The sequence below is a fragment of the Pleurodeles waltl genome, chromosome 7, assembly GCF_031143425.1.
Source record: "Pleurodeles waltl isolate 20211129_DDA chromosome 7, aPleWal1.hap1.20221129, whole genome shotgun sequence".
Taxonomy (NCBI): Eukaryota; Metazoa; Chordata; class Amphibia; order Caudata; family Salamandridae; genus Pleurodeles; species Pleurodeles waltl.
Genome location: NC_090446.1, coordinates 64455876 through 64475030, shown reverse-complemented (window position 1 = coordinate 64475030; position 19155 = coordinate 64455876). Strand labels below are relative to the sequence as shown.

General features: G+C 42.0%; 1 protein-coding gene across 1 annotated transcript in view; it reads right to left on the bottom strand.

The window, feature by feature from the left end:
• The window catches only part of LOC138303637 (alpha-2-macroglobulin-like), a 219002-nt gene that overhangs the window by 172215 nt on the left and 27632 nt on the right, over nucleotides 1-19155 (bottom strand). The window contains exons 4-5 of the mRNA XM_069242934.1: nucleotides 14584-14636; nucleotides 9143-9163 (exon numbers count right to left, since the gene is read on the bottom strand). Coding sequence (XP_069099035.1) covers nucleotides 9143-9163; nucleotides 14584-14636 — 74 coding nt within the window. The remainder of the gene's footprint in view (nucleotides 1-9142; nucleotides 9164-14583; nucleotides 14637-19155) is intronic.

Here is a 19155-nt window from a genome sequence, read left to right as displayed (position 1 = left end):
GGCAGGTGCATTATTCATCAGAATTATCTTGGCACCTTTATTGTTGCCTGAATATTGTTGGATATACAAGGAACTCTGCAGTGCTTTTAAAACTGCTGCATCTCCTCAAAACCAGCCCCCCTCTAGTAACAGAAGCAGCCCCTGACCCTTCCAGCATCCTCAGAACATGCTCAATACCCAGTATGGCCAGTCCAGCCTTGCATGGGTGATTGCCAGTTGTTAGATAAATTGCAAGCAATCCTCTCATTAACTTTTATGTGTTTGATGATTCTTGCAGTCGCCCTCTGACACAACCACAATAAAACACACACAAACTAAACAACATATGCAAGATAAATTAAAAGAACACTTGCAGCAAAAAGAAAACATGCTGATGTCTAAAAACTCTGGGCTTGTGCTTGCGGTAACAATAGCAAAAAAGGGCTGTGGATATTAGTGTGGTACTCTAAGTAGTCTATTGTTGTTTTAAAGTTCCAGCATAGCTGCAACATTCAGAACTAACGTGTTTTCCATTTTGGAATTGTGAAACAATGGTACAATATGGGCAACAACATTCCATAATGTGTCTTCTGGGTGTAGTAGAAGTGGCCACCTGGTATGAAGCAAAGTGCAGATGAAATGAGCGGCAAATAAACAACCCTTTAGCACTACCTGGAAAGCTCTGGTATCCTCTCAAGAAACATTAAAATAAAAACATAGGAGAACAAAAATAAAGGGAAGGGGAACTATAAAATGAGAAACTTGAAACTGACCAATCATTCCTGACACTGCAGCACCTTTTCAGAAATGTGGACTGAGACATTACCCCCATGCAATTTGCCATCATGGATGGAAAGAAGTGTATATAACACTCAGGCAGATCAATGAAAGAACAGCACTGATACAAAGGTCCTTTAAGTATCTATCCGGATACCTATGGATGAATGTATTATTTAATCATATTTATATGGATGAATGTATTATTTAATTGTTTTTAATACACGATCCTGGCCGACAGCTAAGGAGAGATTTTCAGCAAGAATTTTTACAGTGAAAATGATCTCTCCCTAGGGTTAGTCAGAGCTGGTAACCAACAACAAAATGTTTCCCTACAAAGGTAATCTGGAAGAACCAAAAAACCTAGCTGTAGGCTTTTTGTACGGAGAAATTACAATCCACCCTTAGATTATGTTAATGTATGTTTTTCGTAAAAGAATATGTCAGGTCTACTGCGTTTCTCATATTTTTTTCAAATAAACAGATCAGATCTGTGACATCAGAAATACATTTCTACGGAACCAATCAAACCTCTACCTGTTATCAATATTTATCACCATAGCAACCAAATCCTCCTGTACTGAGTTTAAGCTTTCCCACAAGACAACCATCGGAAATACAGCCATAGCATCAGTAGACAGTATGTAAATTTACAGCTCACAAGGAAAACTACTATCTCTCCTGAGAGAGCCTAAAAAGAATTCTGAAAGTACAAATCTTCAAAAGCCACCGTTTGTCAATTTAGGTGGCCAACACTACAATCTGTGGGATCACATTTATCAACATACTTATCTGTAAGCTTTAATACAGAGTAGGAATAATCTACAGTGTAATGCCTTTTAACGTTAACGTATGCTTTTCACAGTTGATAATTCAGGCTCAGTGCCTTTGTCAAAAAAATGGCATAACAAACAAATCTGACCTGTAGCCATGGCCATTGGCTTGACACCATAGCCAACTCAGTTCCACTGTATTGAGTGTAAACTTTGCCACAAGCCAAAAAGCTCAATGCAAGCAGTCTTTGTAGCGGAAGAACAACAATATGATCACAAGGTCAGGGGAGAGTTGAACTGTCAAGCCAGACCTAAAAATCCAGGTCTAAAGATAATGATGAAAGGGAAGGGTGATGGGGCTGAAGTAAATTCCTCATATTTCCCTTCCTCCCATATGTGCTGCTGCAAGAGAAAGACAGACATATAAATTTTTCAGTTACCCAAGTCAGCATTACAATGTTGTGCGTGTGTTTGTGTGTGTCCCTGGAAGTTGATGCTCAGACTGCAATACTGCTGCTGGCTCAGGAAGCTGGATAATTTGCCCTAATATTAAGCTCATGGAAGTGTATCTTTCTGTAAACTCAGCAAGAAGGGCAGCAAAAATAGGAGGATGTTTATGGGCATGGGAACAATGGCTTCCATGGGCTGCTTCATCACATCTACTTACCCAGGGGTGGGGCGTGAAGCATCCTGTAAAGCTATCACATGTGCATCCTTCTGGTTCTCCTTGTATGCTTAGCAAAGCTTTCATGTCCTGCCTATTGCATGTCCCGAAAGTAACTATTTATCCATTCGTCAGTCTCAGATAGTGTTGACAAGCATGATCTGATTGGCAGGCTGCCTCCTGTTTGTGTGGCACTACTTCCTGTGGCTAAACATGCAGAAATGCACATCATATACCCGAGTATATCAATTTATCTTCAGTTGATTTCAGCCAGCCTCTCTAGAATCTCAATCCATACAATTTCTCCACTCGCCACTGGTGCACCAATAAAGGTTACCAGAATTATGTATTAGCAACAGAGGAGCTACAGACGCCTTTACTATGAAGGCTTTACAACTGACCATGTCATGAGTGATGTAATATGTGAGGTCATAAGCAGTGCATTGCAGGTGCATAAGTTATAGTTAGGTGAGGTAACTATAAGTGCTGAATTTCTATGGTCATGTGTGTTTGAATTGTCAGCTTAACTATAATGTCCCTTTAACCTTTGTTTTTTTCAGTGAATTTCTAAGGTTTTTTTAATGTAATTTTCCTAACTATAACATCTCGGTGAAGTTTGATTTTTCAGTGAATATTTAGGGTATTTCTAATGTTTTTTCTAACAATATTGTCCCTGTAACCTTGGATTTTTTTCAGTGAATTTGTATGGTTTTGTAGTGGCAGTTGTAACTATAATGGCCATGTAACGTTTGTTGATTTTGTGAATTTGTACACTTTTTAATTATAATTCCTAACTTTATTTTATGTCTGTAACAGGTTTTTTGACTAAATTTGTATGATTTTTTTTAAATTAGAACATATTACATTAAAACACACCAAACTATAACTTTACTTTAACCTTATATGATGGATGAATGGGTGAATCAGTGGGTGTGTGAGTGGCTGTATGGGTGTGTGATTTGTTCTCTGGATCTGGGACTGGATGTATCAGTGTCTGGGTGTGTGAGAGGCTGTGTGAGTGACTGTATGGGTGTGTGAGTGACTGTACTGGTGTCGAGTGGTTGTGCAGGTGTGTGAGTGGTTTTGAGGGTGTGTGAGTGGCTGTATGGGTTGGTGAGGGGTTGTGAGCGTGGTTGTGTAGATCTGTGAGTAGGTGTGTGAGTGGTTGTATGGGACTGTGAGTGGTTGTGTGGGTGCCTGTCTGGGTCTCTGAGTGGGTGTGTGAGTGGCAGTGTGGCTCATTGAATGGTTGTATGAGTGGCTATATGGGTCGGTGAGTGGGTGCGAAAGTGGCTGTATGGGTTTGTGACTGGGTGTGTGCAGTTGCTGTATGGATCTGTGAGTGGGTGTGTGAGTGGCTGGATGGATGTGTGAGTAAGTGTGTGAGTGGTTCTATGGGTGTGTGAGTGGGTGTGTGAGTAGTTGAATGGGTGTGTGAGTGGTTCTGTGAGTCTCTTTGTGGGTGTGTGAGTCATGTGGGACTGTGAGTGGGCATGTGAATTGTGTGGGTCTGTTAGAGGGTGTGTGAGTTGCTGTATGGGTCTGTTAGTGAATGTGTGTGTGGCTGTATTGGTCAATGACTGGGTGTATGAGTCTGTGGGTGTGTGAGTGGTTGTATGGGTGTGTGAGTGTAATGGTGTGTAAGTGGGTGTGTGAGTGGTTCTATGTGTGTGTGAGTGGGTGGGCATGAGTAGCCATGTAGGTGTGTGAGTGCTTGTATGGGTGTGTGAGTGACTGTCTTGGTGTGTGAGTGGGTGTGTGAGTAGTGGCAGCAGTGTGTGAGTGGTTGTGTGGGTCTTTGAGTGAGTACAAAAAAAGAGAGCCCACATGCCAATTAGCTTGACTCATAAGCAAACAGTCACAGCAACAACTACTAGGCTTGCATGTAAGTGATAACCAATTAGTCGGTTGAAGATGAGGCAGAAACACAGAAAGAACAAGTAGCACCCATCCAACTCTTCCCAACCTGCAGGACTTCGGAAAGCTCTCCCATCAGCACCGCGTCACCGACTACACGGTCATGCTTGCACCTCCCACAAAAGAATTTTTAATGAGGAATATAATGTCCTCTACAATTCTTTTCATTGTCAACAAGCATCTCTGCGCACGTTCACTTGAAAGACTAAATTCATGATACAGTAATGTGTATGTAACAATGAAAGTATTGCCTAACATTCTCTATAGTTGATGTGCTTATTCATTGTGCATAACAAATTCATTGTTTATACGTTCTACAGAAATAGATGAATGCACTTAAAAAAAACAAAAAACGATAGGGTCATTTTGCAAAGTGCCACGAAGCCGCATGTGCGTGCAGCTCTGAACAGTAAACTGAGCAGACCCACAAATGGACTATGCTTGTTGTGAAGAAATTATTTAAGTAAACAACTATGTCTGCAAGTGCAATATCGAAAGTGAGCTTCAAACTAAAATACTTGCTCGCACGAGGCACTCATTCCACATTGACGCGCAGCGGGAGCCGCCATACACCCCCCATCACGCTACAGGGCTGCAGACAGTTGGTAAACACTCGGACTTAACGGAGAACGTTGCAGGAAGCACTTTCAGATAAATAACCAAATAATGTACGTGGTAAAAATGTAGTCCGTGAGGAAGACTACACCCTCGTGAGAGGATCTCTGCTCAATTGCATTCAATGTAGGGTGACCTGATTTTGAGGAGCAAAAACCGGGACAGGTCAGACATAAAAGAAGGACTAAAGTCCTTACTCTCACTTTTATATCTGGCCTGGCCCGCTTTTTTTGCGTAGCTTTGTGAACTTGTGCCTATACATGTGTGTTTTTATATATATATATACACACACACTCACACATTTACAAGACTATACATAATATACAATTAGTTATGGCTTGACCTCCCACCCAAAATATAACATAAATGTCCCGGTGAAGCATAAATTCAAGGTATGCTCTCTTTTAACAGATGCCTACAGAGTATGCAATAATTAAAGTAATGTATCTGTTACTGTCAGGCAACACAGTTCCCTGCTCCCAGCAAAGAGACAGAGTGGGAGGCAGAGACAGGTGGGTGGGGGCTGGTTGGGGCGGGTTGGGGGTGCAGGGTGGGCGGTCAAGCCTAGCTAATTTTATATGTATAGTCTTGTAAATGTGCGTGTGTGTGTTTATTTATATATATATATATATATATATATATATATATATATATATATATATATATATATATATATATATACACATGTATAGGCACACATTCACAAAGCTACGCGAAAAAGGGACATGCCAGATATAAAAGTGAGTGAAAAGTCGTTAGTCCTTATATCTGACCTGTCCCGGTTTTTGCTCCTCAAAATCTGGTCACCCTGTTGTAGGCATCTGTTGAAGGAGAGCATACCTTGAACTTATACTTCTCTAGATAATCTGACCTTTTTCCCGAAAACCGGGACATTTATGTAATGATTTGACCTTTGTCCCAAAAACCGGGACATTTGTTTCAAATTAAGAGAAGTGTCGGGACAGTCCTCTAAAAACCGAAACTGTCCAGGGAAATCCGGGACGTCTGGTCACCCAAATTCAGTGCCACCACGGGTGCCTAAAAGCCGCTGTCGTACAACCCTTACGGCTGCCCAGAAAGGGACTCCTGGTGCTGCTGGTACTTGGCAGCCACTGCCTCTGCCTTCTTCAGCTGGTGTTGGAGTCGTCGTAGAACACAGGCCTGTAGAAGAAGTCCATCCCCACAGTAAGCAGCGGCAGGACCTGGAATACTCTGCGCTGCCAGGGAACAGAACCCATTCCCCATTATGTAGGGATAGCTACGGATTGGCGGCTGCATGGCTCAGATGTGCTCTTCCCCTGGTGCTGGGGTCATAGCACTGGCAGCGGGAGCTGCAACTGTTGGTATCCTGAGTCAGATGGTCAGTGTCCGGGGTGTTCAGCACAGGGCCTCAGACAACCAAGCATCCGAACGCTAGATGCATGCCCCTTCAGAGCCACCCCAGTTCACTGTGCACACAGAGGTCGAAGGCATGTCCTGCGGGTGCCTCCCACTCACGGCAGCCCTTTCCTGGAGATACCACGACTTGTGAATTTCGCCGTGCACCAAGGCTTGGGGGTTAGAGTAAAAGTACCCTGCCCCCTTTTCTTTTTTTTGCTTGTTTTTGCAACTTGGCTGAAGCTGAGTTTCAAAATGGCTGCCAACATTTCGTGGTTGAATTGTTGGCAGCCAATCAAATCTCTGTACAAGAGCTGCACTATTTGTGAAGTTGTCATGACCCTAGATATACAAATTTGGATTGCCTTCAAATTCTCTTAAACTACTGAAAGGATTTACACTGAATAGCAAAAGGCATAATCAGTGGCCAAAAGCCACATTTCTGCCAAATTTGGTGCAGTTCCATCCTGTGGTTACGGCTGCAGGCATGTCTAAAGAAAATATGGGAATTAACATGGGAAATGCAATTTTTTCCTCCCCTCTCCTTCTTCTTGGGCCCCCGCTTATCAGATCACCCAAAAACGTTCCATGCACAACAAGAACCTTGGGCGCACTTTTTTTGGGAAAATTTCATGATGATTTATAAAATGGTGCCAAAGATATAGGCAAGTCAAAAAAAACACTGGACGGAAATACTCCAAAATTGGCAGGAAGGCAGCTCTTGGCCCAGAAAGAGTGCTTTTTGTTATTTGGTGTAAATCTGTTCAGTAGTTTGTGAGAAATTAAAGGAAATCCAAATTTGTATCTCTAGGGTCGCAATGAATTTAAAAATATTGCTGATCTCGTGCAGAGATCTGATTGGCTGCCAACACTTCAGGAAGTGTGGCAGTCATTTTGAGATTCAGCTTCAACCGAGTCTCAATAAAAAACATAAAATGAAAAAAGTAGTACTGTTACCCTTACCCCCCTAACCTTAATGCAGGGGTCCACCAAGGACACCCCAGGGCTAAAAAGATTTTTTTTTAAAAAAGATTACTGTGATAACCATGAATATTTGTGAGTTTTGCTGTGATTTAAAAAAAACTAAAAAAATAAAGCACCGTCTCCCGCGCTTGCTTTTATTTTCACCCCCAGATGGGCCAGGTCCAAGAGCATATTATATTAAGGAGGGAGCGCAGGGTGCACCCTCCTACTACTTACTGAAGCCCGAGGACCGCCTTCTTCCCGGGCCAAATGTACTGGGGGGACCACCCCTCTGGGGCTTTAATGTGTAATAATGAGGTAGTCAGTCGCAGACCCCTGGCCCTAGTTATCACCACCTACCTGGGGCCAAATTGAATGAAGGAGGGGGATTAACTCAGGCCCCCCCCCATCCCCTCGTGGAGCCATACATTGCCCTGGAGACCGCCCCCCTCAGGGCTGCTTCCTGCTACCTCCCAAGGTGCTCACCCTCAGGAGGTAGCAGTTTGGTTTTGCTTGGTAGGAGCTGACATCTCCCACCAACCAAAAGCAACCATAACTCCACTTTCAGCAAGTAGAGCTGTCAAACAGCTCCCACTTTGTGAAGTAGAGTTTTCATCTCTTTCCCTGCATGCATATATGCATGCAGGGAAAGAGATGAAAACATTGCTCCCTTAAGCAGAGAGCTACTAGTTAAAGCAGCTCCCTCCCCGCTTGTGGGAGCAATGCCGGGTACCGCAGGATGTGGGGAGCCTGTGCTGTCACCAAGCATCTTGCTTGAGTACCTCTTTGAAGTCAATGTATGGAGAGACCATTGCAATAACAATGGGAATGGTCTCTCCGTAGAATGACTTCCAAGCGGCACACAAGCAAGATGCTTGGTGACAGCATATTATAGTTATATTTTGAATGAACAGCAGAACAGAGTGATATCTGGCTTACTGGTAAAGCTCTTGGACTGTCACTCAGTAGGTTGAAGAGTCAAATCTTGTCATCTCATAGCAGTTTGTCTGTTTATTTGCTCATGTTCAGAATGTTTTTCCCAAACACCATTATTGTGTAGAATGTCATTGAGATGTCTGAAAACTTTCCACTAAGGAATCATCTGTGGCCTAGTGGTTAAGGTCTCAGATCCTCACACTGAAGGGTGAGGGTTCTAGTCTAGATGTGTCACTGGTCATTTCTTAGCTTTCAATTATTTCCAGCTTCAAAAAGTTAGGGTACATACAAAAAGTTGATCTCACTCTTTTGGCTCGTCAAATAATTTTTTTTTTTCTTTGTCATAACATGTCCTATTGTAAGTGTCATGGTGCTGGGTGGTTATAGGGGGGTTTGGCTGCGAAGCCTGGGCCTGCCCACAGCCAAAGGCTGTGCATGGTGCAGGGCTGGGTGTTTATAAGGGATTGGTCGCAGGCCAGGCCCTGCGGCCAACCGTGCCACGCATGGCAGAAGGCCCTGCATGGCGAGGGGTTGGGTGGTTATAGGAGGTTGGCTACAGGGATTGGCTGCAGGCCAGGCACTGAGGCCAACCCCCGGTATGCACGGTGAGTTGGTATTGGTTTTTATAGAGGGTTGGCTGCAGGGTTTTTTGGGTGGCATGGGTATTTTTAGGATGGGTATGGGTTTTTGGTGGCAAGGGTATTTTTAGGGTTTAGTGTGGGTATGGGTTTTGGGATGACAAGGGTTATATAGTTTAAGGTTGGGTGGGTCATGGTAAAAGCATGCTAATAAAAAAAGTTAAGACTTAAATTGTGAAGACTATCATCGTAAAGGCATTTGTTGTGAATATAGTCATTATTCCACCATACATCCTTGACGTGATGTGTGGTGCCAATGTTACATGGGCTCTGATCACTTTCTAGACGCCTGTATGAACCATAACACAAACACCCTCCATTGTGCATATGAAAAGTGATGTACAGCTCCCTTTTTGATATGAAGAACAGAAGTCTCAAGATTCCCAGCTCCAAGGTGAAGGAAAAGAGTGTGCACTCCCCCCTCCCCTGTGACTCCCCCCCATTTCTCCTCCCTCTCAAGGACGATTACCACAATTTGAATTTAAAAGCTGGATGTAACTCACCGACACCTCAAATGTTTTAACCTGAAAAAGAGAATAAATGAAATTTTGTGATTAATGGTAACTCATTCCCTTTTCTTAGACCACTCTACCTGGCTAATACCAGAATTAACAACCCACTGCCTAAAGGAGAGCCAGACAACTTTATAAAGTAGAATGTGGAGCAGAGGTTGCATAACCACACAAAGAACAGGATAATGAGTAACCACTCATAATCCAGACCCAACCCAGGTCATTGCATGGTCCTTGGGTGTGGCTGCTGCACCAACGTAGTGAGAAACAGTGTGGGGTGCCAATGGTTATGTGATCAGTGTAAAAGTGCAACCCACTAACCCTACTTCTGCAACCTCGGTGGACAACATTGTCTAATTCTTCTTAAATGATGCCCTCCTTTCACCCAAAGGTAACCCACACCTACATGTCAGCATCATTACCTCTACGTCCATTCATTACGTCATGAGGGAACTCATTTGCAGGACAGAAAGAAACACAGGAGGTGCCATATATTATTTAGCCTGTTGTTTCTTTCTGTCTAGATAGTGGGTGCAGGATAAAGATTCTTCGAGGCAGGGATTGGTTTGTTTGTGGGGCTGCAGGACTTTTCTTTCCTTCATTGCGGGGTTTCTGTTAGAGTTGTACCCCGCGGGCAGAGGTGGTGGACTCCTTACAGGTCTGAATTCTCCTGGGGAGATTTCATCCTGTGGGACTGATACATAGCTGTCAAGTTTCCCAGATTCATACATGACTAAATAGGCCAGTCCCATTTAATGATCAGAATCCTGGGACTAGTAGTCATGGCTTTATACTGGGTTAACTAAGACTACAGAATTCTAAAGGAAAAAAACAGGACTGGCCTCCCCAGCTGTGCGGACTGTGGGAGTAGTGCACAGAGGACAGGCATGTGCCTTGGGGCTGGTTGGCCTCGCTCATTGTTTGGATTTGGCTTACATATGTGTTTTATTTCTACCACGGGCAGAGAAGCAACAGTATTTATTAAGCACCAAGGAGGTAAGCCATGTATTTATATTTAATACTCTGCAAAATGGAGACTTGTTTCTCTATCCAGGGTTTATTCTTCTGCATCAGAGGATGGTTCTTCTCCCTATTTCCCTAAGAAATGTAGGAGGCATGAGGGGGAAGATGAGGAGGAGAGTATCTGGAGGATTGTTTTTGAGACTCTTAAGGTGCTGCATAAGTATTCCAAAGAGTGGGCCCTCAAAGACTCCTCCTATAAATCTCTTGGGGAGCACTTTTCAGCTTCTGACATTTCTTTTGTTAGTGAGGATTCTTCTTCTCCGCTAGATTTAACATACAAATCTGTCTCTAATGAAGGTTTACAGGATATTCTCTCCCATGTTCAATTTAACATGGGGTTTCCTACACTTGATTAGCCTTCCTCCTCTAAGAATTAGATACTTCTGCAGCTCGGGAAACCATCTTGTTCAGCTCTGCCCATTCACCAACTTGTTTTGAATGTGGTGAAAAAGGAATGGTAGAATCCTGAAGAGATTTCTCTGCTCCGGTTTATGTCAAAGATATATCCTTTGGAGCAGACAGACATCAAGTTACCAAATGTGGTTCATGTGGACTCTGTGGCTGCCAGTCTAATAGGAAGGTTGGCTGAGGAGAATATCTTAAAGGATCCGGCAGATAAGAAGGTGGATGCTTCCATGAAGAAGGTTTTCTTTGGATTCCAAGTGGCACTCAGAGCAGGGGTCTACAATGCCTACATGGCACAATCTCTCATTATGGATCCTAAGCCTCTCTTCCAGACAGCACAAGAGAGAGACTCTTTACTGGAAGCTATAGCATGCCAGGTTGAGTTGTTGTGTAATATATCTTTTGGGTGTGGTCATATCGGCAGCTTTGGTAGTTGATGCATCTATGGCTGCCAGACACAAACTGTATCTGAAGGACTGGAATACAGATATGGCACAATGTTCTACTGCTCTCTGGATGCCCTTTGATGGTCTTAGACTGTTTGGTGCCAAAATGGAAGAGAGACTGCATCGACTATTTAAGGATAGGAAACACTCTTCATTTAGAAGGGAATCCTCATGGTCAACTAAGTCTTCTAAATGGAAATCTTTGTATCAGCCTTCAGGGAAGCAGTCCTTTGATCAATCATTCAAATTTCATGGGAAGTCTTATTTTCTCTCTTTCCAGAAATAAAAGGAGGAATCTGGTTGTAAGCAGCAGAATTCCTGACTATGCATCGACTTTATTGCTATTGCAGGTTGGGTAAGGGAGTTTATCTGAGGATGGCAGGACATTACAAAGAATAGGTGGGTGCTCAATTTTGTCAAGTCATGGTATCACACAGAGTTTCTATCTCCTCTAGTCCCGTCAGGAACAATTCAGGTGGCTACTACCAATATTCAGCCAAGAGCAGACATTGATGGAATGAATTGCCTCTCTTTGAAGAAAAGAGGAATTTGTATGGTCCAATTCAAGGAGAGAGGTCTGGGAGTCAACTCTATAATGTTTCTGGTCACAGCGGATATTGTCTGGTCATAGATGTGAGTTGCCTGAACTAGTTAATTCCAGATGTTAGTTTTATGATGGAGATGTTACAGAGAATCACCCCTTTGATCCCATTAAACAGTTTCATGATTACATGCCATCTGATGCACACTTATCTGCAAGTTTCCATAGCTAGAGCAGACTGGCAGTTTCTCCGATTTGTGGTAGGAGATCTGCAATTGCAATCTATGGTGTTCTCATTTGGAATAAATTCAGCCCCAAGAGTATTGACGAAGATCATTGCTCTGTGGGTGGCTTTTCTTCATCTTCCAGGGACTCCTGTCTACTCGTATCTAGATGGCTGGCTTCTTCATGATCATATTTTGAGGAGACTTCCAGGACACTGAAGGGCACAAGACCAGTAATTAGTAAACTAGGGTTGTTGCTCAACACTCCAAAGTGTTAGTTGTCTCCTTCGAGACAGATCAGCTCCATCGTAGCTATCTTCAGAACAGACCTAGGGAAGATTTTCTTACCTCAGGAGGGAGTGCTTCTACTTCAGTCTTTGGTCAGGAGACTGCTTTGTCGATCACTGACATCAGTAAGGTATTGCCTGGATTCGCAAGGATACATGATGGCATATGTTTCATGGGTCCTTGGGCTCTGCATCATCTCCGCCCTCTTCTGTGACATCTCCCCAGTTGTTATGGTCCAGATATTCATCCCTTGGACCATCCAGTTCATCTTTGCAGCCAGGTCAAGCAGTAGCTGTGCTTTTTGTAGAAAATGTACAGAAGGGGATGCACATGCATCAGAGCCAACCAGCAGTCATCCTAACAGATGCCATCAAGATACGGTAGAGAGTGAACGTATTTGCAGGATTCTTATCAGCAGAAGTGGTAGAGATTGGAAGGGAGCGGGTTGCCGAATCGGAAAGAATTGACAGCTGCTTACAGAGCTCTCCTGGGGTTCAGCTATTCAGCTTACAAAAGGATGTCTTGATTCAAATAGACAACATGATGTCAGAGCAGCACCAGGTTGAGGACTTTAAATCTGGTAGCAACAGCTGTTGGTCTCTGAGCAAAAAACATTTTTCTGTGTCTTTTGGTGATTCAAATCAGGGGAATGGGTAACTCACAGGTGGATGTCCTCAGCAGGGCATTTCCTTCTTAGATGCACCTTTCCTTGTCCAGGAAAATCTTTAAAGACCTTCAAAAGGTTTGACCCCTATCCAGATCTCTTTGCATCACGGAGCAATGCAAAGGTTTGCAGATTCTGCTCCAGGTTTCCAGAGAATGGAAGCTCAGGAGACAGACACTTTCTGAGGCAGTGGCATCCACAACTTCTTTATGCTTTTCCTCGTTTTCTCTGATTCAAAGAAAAATAGCAAAAAAATATTTGGATGGGCTAAAGATGACTGTGGTAGTTTCCCTTTGGCCGAGACGCTCTTGTTTCCTGATCTTCAAGAGAATGTCTTGTTGTCCTCAATGGGTCCTTCGGTCAGTTCCTTCTCCTCTCAGGACCTCTCGCCCTCCATCTCTAAAATGGCCTCTCTTGGTTTGAAGGTTGAGTGGTAAACCTTATTAGGTAAGGGTTTTCCTTCTATCCCCGCAGAAACAATTCAGAATTTTAGAAGACTTTCAACCTTGAACTCTTATTCTAGACACTGGGCTGTTTTTCACAATTGAGTTCGGTATATGATCTTTCTGCTTCCTCTGCTCCTTTTTCAGCAGTCTTGCAATTTTTGGTGGACAGCTTTCATCTTAATCTTTCAATTCCACTCTTAAGGCTCATTGGTTTACTATTGAGGCTTTTAGGGAGCTTCTGAAACTTAAAAAGGAAAAGGAGTCTATGGTTGCTAGGGTCTTTAAAAGCTATTCTATCTCTAGCCCTATGTCAAAACCCGCTTCTCCTGTTTAGGATCGTCCTACAGTGCTTAAAGCCTTGGTTTTGACAGGTCATCTGTTTGAGAAATTTGGACAAGTGGAAAGAGGTTAAAAAGCAACCAAGTCGACTCTCAGTAAGTGGTTCTTCAGACTAATCTGGGTTCTTCCGATGCTGGTGTAGTTCAGGGGTGATCTTTGAGGGGCATGGCTGCCTCTTGGGCTGAGTTTCAAAGAGTATCGATTACAGAATTCTACTGGCAGCTACTTGGTATTGTGACTTAACTTTCATCAAGCATTACAGACTGAATAATGTTGTTGATGGGAACACAAACATTGGTGTGGGGTTCTGAAATCAGCACTAGGGTAATCTGGGCTGCTATGTTTGTTAATTTTCTTCTATGAGTATGCATTAAAGGGTTTGGGTGTAAATTATTTGAGTTTGGTCTCTTCTTCATTGTCAAAGCATGTGATTTGGGATGAGGACGAAGGACACAGAGGTAATGTCTCAATTACATACTATATTTTCATTATTCTTAATCCTACACATCATAGTCATTAAAATAGCATTCACCCTTCCTCCGAGCCTTTGACAGTTGCTTAGATACAACAGGAGGATTCTGGGAAAGTTACTGATTATATTGCACCCAAGTGGGTGGGTGGGGCTTACTTTTTTAATTCTCCTAAGTTCCTTTCTTTCCTGGGAGGGAGTTCCCTAATGAGGTAATGACTGTTAGGAAGACCAGTAGGACTAGGAGTAATGACGATTACTGGCAAGTAATCAGGGCATTCTATGTTCTCCCAGGGTACCACTTGCCCCCTGACTAGATTACATCTTTGTGGGCCCCTCCCACTGCCCTCCTCAATCTGGCTGGATGTAATCCCCTGCTTCCCGCCTCATTGTTCTGTTTATCCAATCCCCTAACCTTTCACCCCGAGTCACCCAAAAAAGAATCACCAGTTACTCCCTCCATACATCATTCCATCTCTGATGCAGTTCTGCTGCACATGTGATGCAGTAATTATGCACTCAGATATGGACACAAGTACCAGGCCTCTGGGTGTTGGATACATTAATATTAAGATCACGTCACTCACCGTTTGGGGATCTGGAAGTAAATTGCCGTTTAAGCAGGTTATTCGACATCGCACTGTGGAGTGAAGAGAAAGAGATTAATAAGGATTGTCAACACATGTTTTTCTGACCTCTGAGTGACCCCTCAGGAGATGACTCTGGTATGACTATTCTTCACACACCCTGCCACAGCCCCTGAGCTAAACCTTTACCAGTGCTTTAAGTGGGATGAAAAAAGATGGGTGTCTGTCCAAGAAGCATAACCACCAACCCTTTCCAAAGGGCGTGGCCTATGTAATAGAGGGTGTGGCTTAGCATGTAAACTAAAGTCCTGTGATTCACACAAAATTAAATGCAGGTGTGTGGGTAAATTGTGTGTGTGGGGGGATGGCCAAGTGGAGGAGATGAAAGCAAATAAGTGCTACAGAACAATATTTTGGTGCCTTTCTCTGAATTTTCTGTTATTGCATCGTGACATATAACACAACAAACATGCCCCTAAAACAAGCCATTCCTAAGGTCTTTGACAACGCCTCCTAGCAGCATGAAAGAAATAAGAACCAACTATGATTTTGTTGGAAATTATTAGATTGGAAAATGTTTCAATTCGGAATGTATGTGACTGTGAATTAGTCATTGCTAAGGACTGTGGGGCAGTAGTGGTCTCATATTCTCTGTCTGCATAACTCACTCCTCTTTCCTCTTCAGAATATCTTTTCACTCTCTTCTGAACTCACTTGCTTTCATCCTCTCCTCTTGCCCATCTCCACACAAAGGCAATCCACCACTCTTCTGAATTTTCTTCTCCTTAGGTGATGTCCAAATTTTGACAACTCGGAACGTCCTTCACAAACCTTCCCACAATTACAATTGCCACATATGCGGCCATTGTGCTTTGTGCTCTGCAGAGAGGTCAAGGATCGGATGGGTACATAGTCTGACCACCTTTATGACCAACTGTCAAACACTGTGAGAACCTCACATTACCTTCACCCTCAGCTTCAGAGCTCTCAGTCGTGCCTTTCATAACCACCCAAACACAATATTCATGGAGGAATCCTTTGCATACAAATGTTTCAGCTGTCTTACATATTATTAATGTGGTAATTAACCATAAATCAAATTCCATAAATTAATAAAACTTCAAACAGCGTGTAATTAATTTCTGGAGAAATTACACATTTTTATATATTCACCAATAATATAGTCATCAATATAGCAAACCAACAAAGAGAATTTTTAGTGTTTTTATACAAACGCAGTGGTGACCCCTCTAGTCCACAATCAGTTTACATCCAAGAGACAGACGGAGAGGACCAACCCTCCTGGCTCTCCAACCACAAGAGGTTTGAGTCCTATAAGCAGTCTTTCAAACAATCAGAAATCACCCCTAATGGACTCCAGCAGCTCATGCGATAAATTGCATCATGGAGATTATAAGGTTGAGGTTTCGGTCTCCCAAGGCTCAAACTGTCCATGAGACCATCCTCAGGACAATGTGTCAAAGTCAATTAAATCACAATAATTGTTTCTCTACAACACATAAATAATCCACATTATTAAAACACTGTACACCACTAAACGCAGTAGAAAACAAACCACGCTATACATGTAAGTGAATCATCCACCTAGAAGGCAAACAGCCTACATAAACCTCAGTGTAAAACCTGCATTTTTCACATCGTCATAACATGCAACACCAAATTTACACCAAAAAGTGTACATACACATATATGCGCACATATATATATATATATATATATATATATATATATATATATAAATATGTATATGCACACACACACATACACATCCACATAAATAAAATAAAATAAAATCACCCACAGTGCTCCTTAAACAATTGCCAAAAGTTAAATACCCCTAAGGCAAAGTGAACCAACTAATACCTGAAACCAATTCCAAAAATAAAGCAACACACCATATTAATACTTGCTTGAGCATCAACCTCCTAGAAAAGCAATGCTTAATCCTTTTTGTCCGGCACATCCAACTAAACAAAAAACATACCAAGTCAATAGTAAAGTTCTAACATCCAATCTACAATAGCAGGGCTCCCACTGGACCATGCTTACTGCTAGTCAGTTACTCCAGTATAAAGAAAGGACAATGTAATCTAGATGAAGACAAAATAAACGCCAACCCATTAACCAGATTTCCACAAACACACTCAACTTCAGGTCGCTATGGAAGATAAAACCATTAGACACAAATATTACTAACTTCACCATAGATATGTAAACTCCCACCAGGATCAAATCAATCATAAAGCTCAGGCGCGCAAACAAACAGTCCCTTTTAACCAAATGCCTAGAGGGCATAGCCCCTAAGAAATCACATGGCCTATCCACACAACTGCGGTGGCCATCTTGGAACAGAATATCTTTCATTAAAAATACTGAATTCCTGATCAGTCCTAATATTTCATACATAAAATGAGGAACAATATGATGCATTCAAACATCAAAGTGAATGAAGATCTTATTAAACTCAGATGTACAGTCATAACTACCTCAGTGGTCAAATAGTCTATCTTACTCAAACACTTGGAAGGCCTTACCCCTTAAAAATCACATAACCAGTCCACAATACTGTGGTGGACATCTTGGAACTGAGTAACTTTCATCAGATCTAATCAGAATAGACCATCTAACAAATTCCTAATCGGTCCAAAACATTACATACAATAAATGACTAACAATATGATACACAAATCAAACCTATATAAGCCAGAGGCCTCTCAAACATCAAAGTAAATGTGGATCCTATTACAAACAGCTATGCAGTCATAGCTACCTCAGTGGTCAAATAGTCCAATTCCTGATACAGAGACCTTAGTATGGGGCCCCATACAGGATCACATTCCCTGAGCTTACAAATACTGGATCTCACCAAAGAAAGCAAACTACCAGTAAGTAAAGCCAGAGTCGCCACATTCAATCTATGCCACCCTCATAACCCCGCAGCCAAAAGGTATCCAACCAAGGTAAAAGAAGAATTGCAGCAAATCCCTACAATCACATACCACCAAGATACCAGGCATATGCTGCAAGGTTGCCAAAACCTGCCATTCCACCTGTTGAGTTAATCCTTTCTCCACAGTATTGGCCATCCAAATCCATCTATTTTCGAGCATTGTAGGCAGGTGATCCACATCACATCCACGTTTAGGGCATTTCACAACTTCAAACACACCACTTCATTGCATTTGGTGCTCAAGACATTTTCAAATAGTGTTCAACAAGGGGAGCATTCTTTACTTTGCATCGAATGTGCGACAGATGCTGTGTAATATGTTTCCTTACCTCCTGGGTAGTTTTTCCAAATATAAAATAATGTACATGGACATTCAATTCAGTACACCACATTTTTAGAACCACAATTAGAATGATGTTTGATAGTCCAGTTAATATCATTAATCTTATATGTTTTAACTATTTAAGTTGTACCACATGCATTGCAATTACCACATGGGTAATGCCCAATAACGTGTTCCAACCCCCATAATTGGTGCAGTAAAACTGGTTCAGGATCATTGTAGGCTCGGACCAGTTGAACCCTTAAATTTTTGCTGCTTTTAAAGGCAAATAAGGGTCTATCATGATAAATCTGTCCTGTACTTAACAAATGCCATTTTTTTAGGATAATTTGTTTGATCATATTAGACTCTGTTTCAAAGGTCGTTACACATGTGATCTTAGACTGAACTTGTTTCTCCTTCACTTGTAATAGGGCCTTACGGTCATAATACCATGCTCTTTTCAATTATCTTTAACCAGTTGGTAGGGGTATCCTCTAGTGATCAATTTAGAACACAATGCTTTTGCTTCATTGAAATAATCATCTTTTCTGGTACAGTTAAGTCTAATATATAAAAACTGCCCAAATGGGAGATTAGCTCTCAAATTAAATGGGTGATGGCTAGTGTATTTGAGAAGAGTATTCCTTGAAGTTGGTTTTGTATATAAACTCCCAAACAAATGACCATCTTCATGAAAGATTTTCAAGTCAAGAAAATTAATAGAACAATGATTGTATTCTATTGTAAAATGAAAATTAGTAGTCTGTACATTAAGCCGCTTATGGAATTCCACAAGATGGGTCATAGAGCCATGCCACATTAATAAAACATCTTCTATGTATTTTAGCCAGCGTTTCATGTTGTTCAAATAATTATTGGTTCCACTGTACATAACCTTTTCTTCAAATTCATCTACATACAGGTTTTGTAATATATGGGGCAAAATAGCCCACTATAGCCACACCCTTAATCTGGCCAAAAGAATTCCCATTAAACAAAAAGAAATTATATTCTAAGGGGATCAATACCCATTCATTCACAAACTGAAGTCACTCAGAGGCCTGGAGTAGACTCAGTACAGAATTTGATGTATACTAAAGCTATAGTTTGCTTGGAAAAAAAAAGTACAGTAACACAACATTTGGAAAAAGCAAACAATCTTAGGAAATGCAATAGGAACTAAAACTTGATATAGAAACAGGGACTGTATTACTGACATGGATTGCTTTAGGAGTGTGTACTGTCACAGTTGAGAAACTGAGCAGCGTTTTTGTTT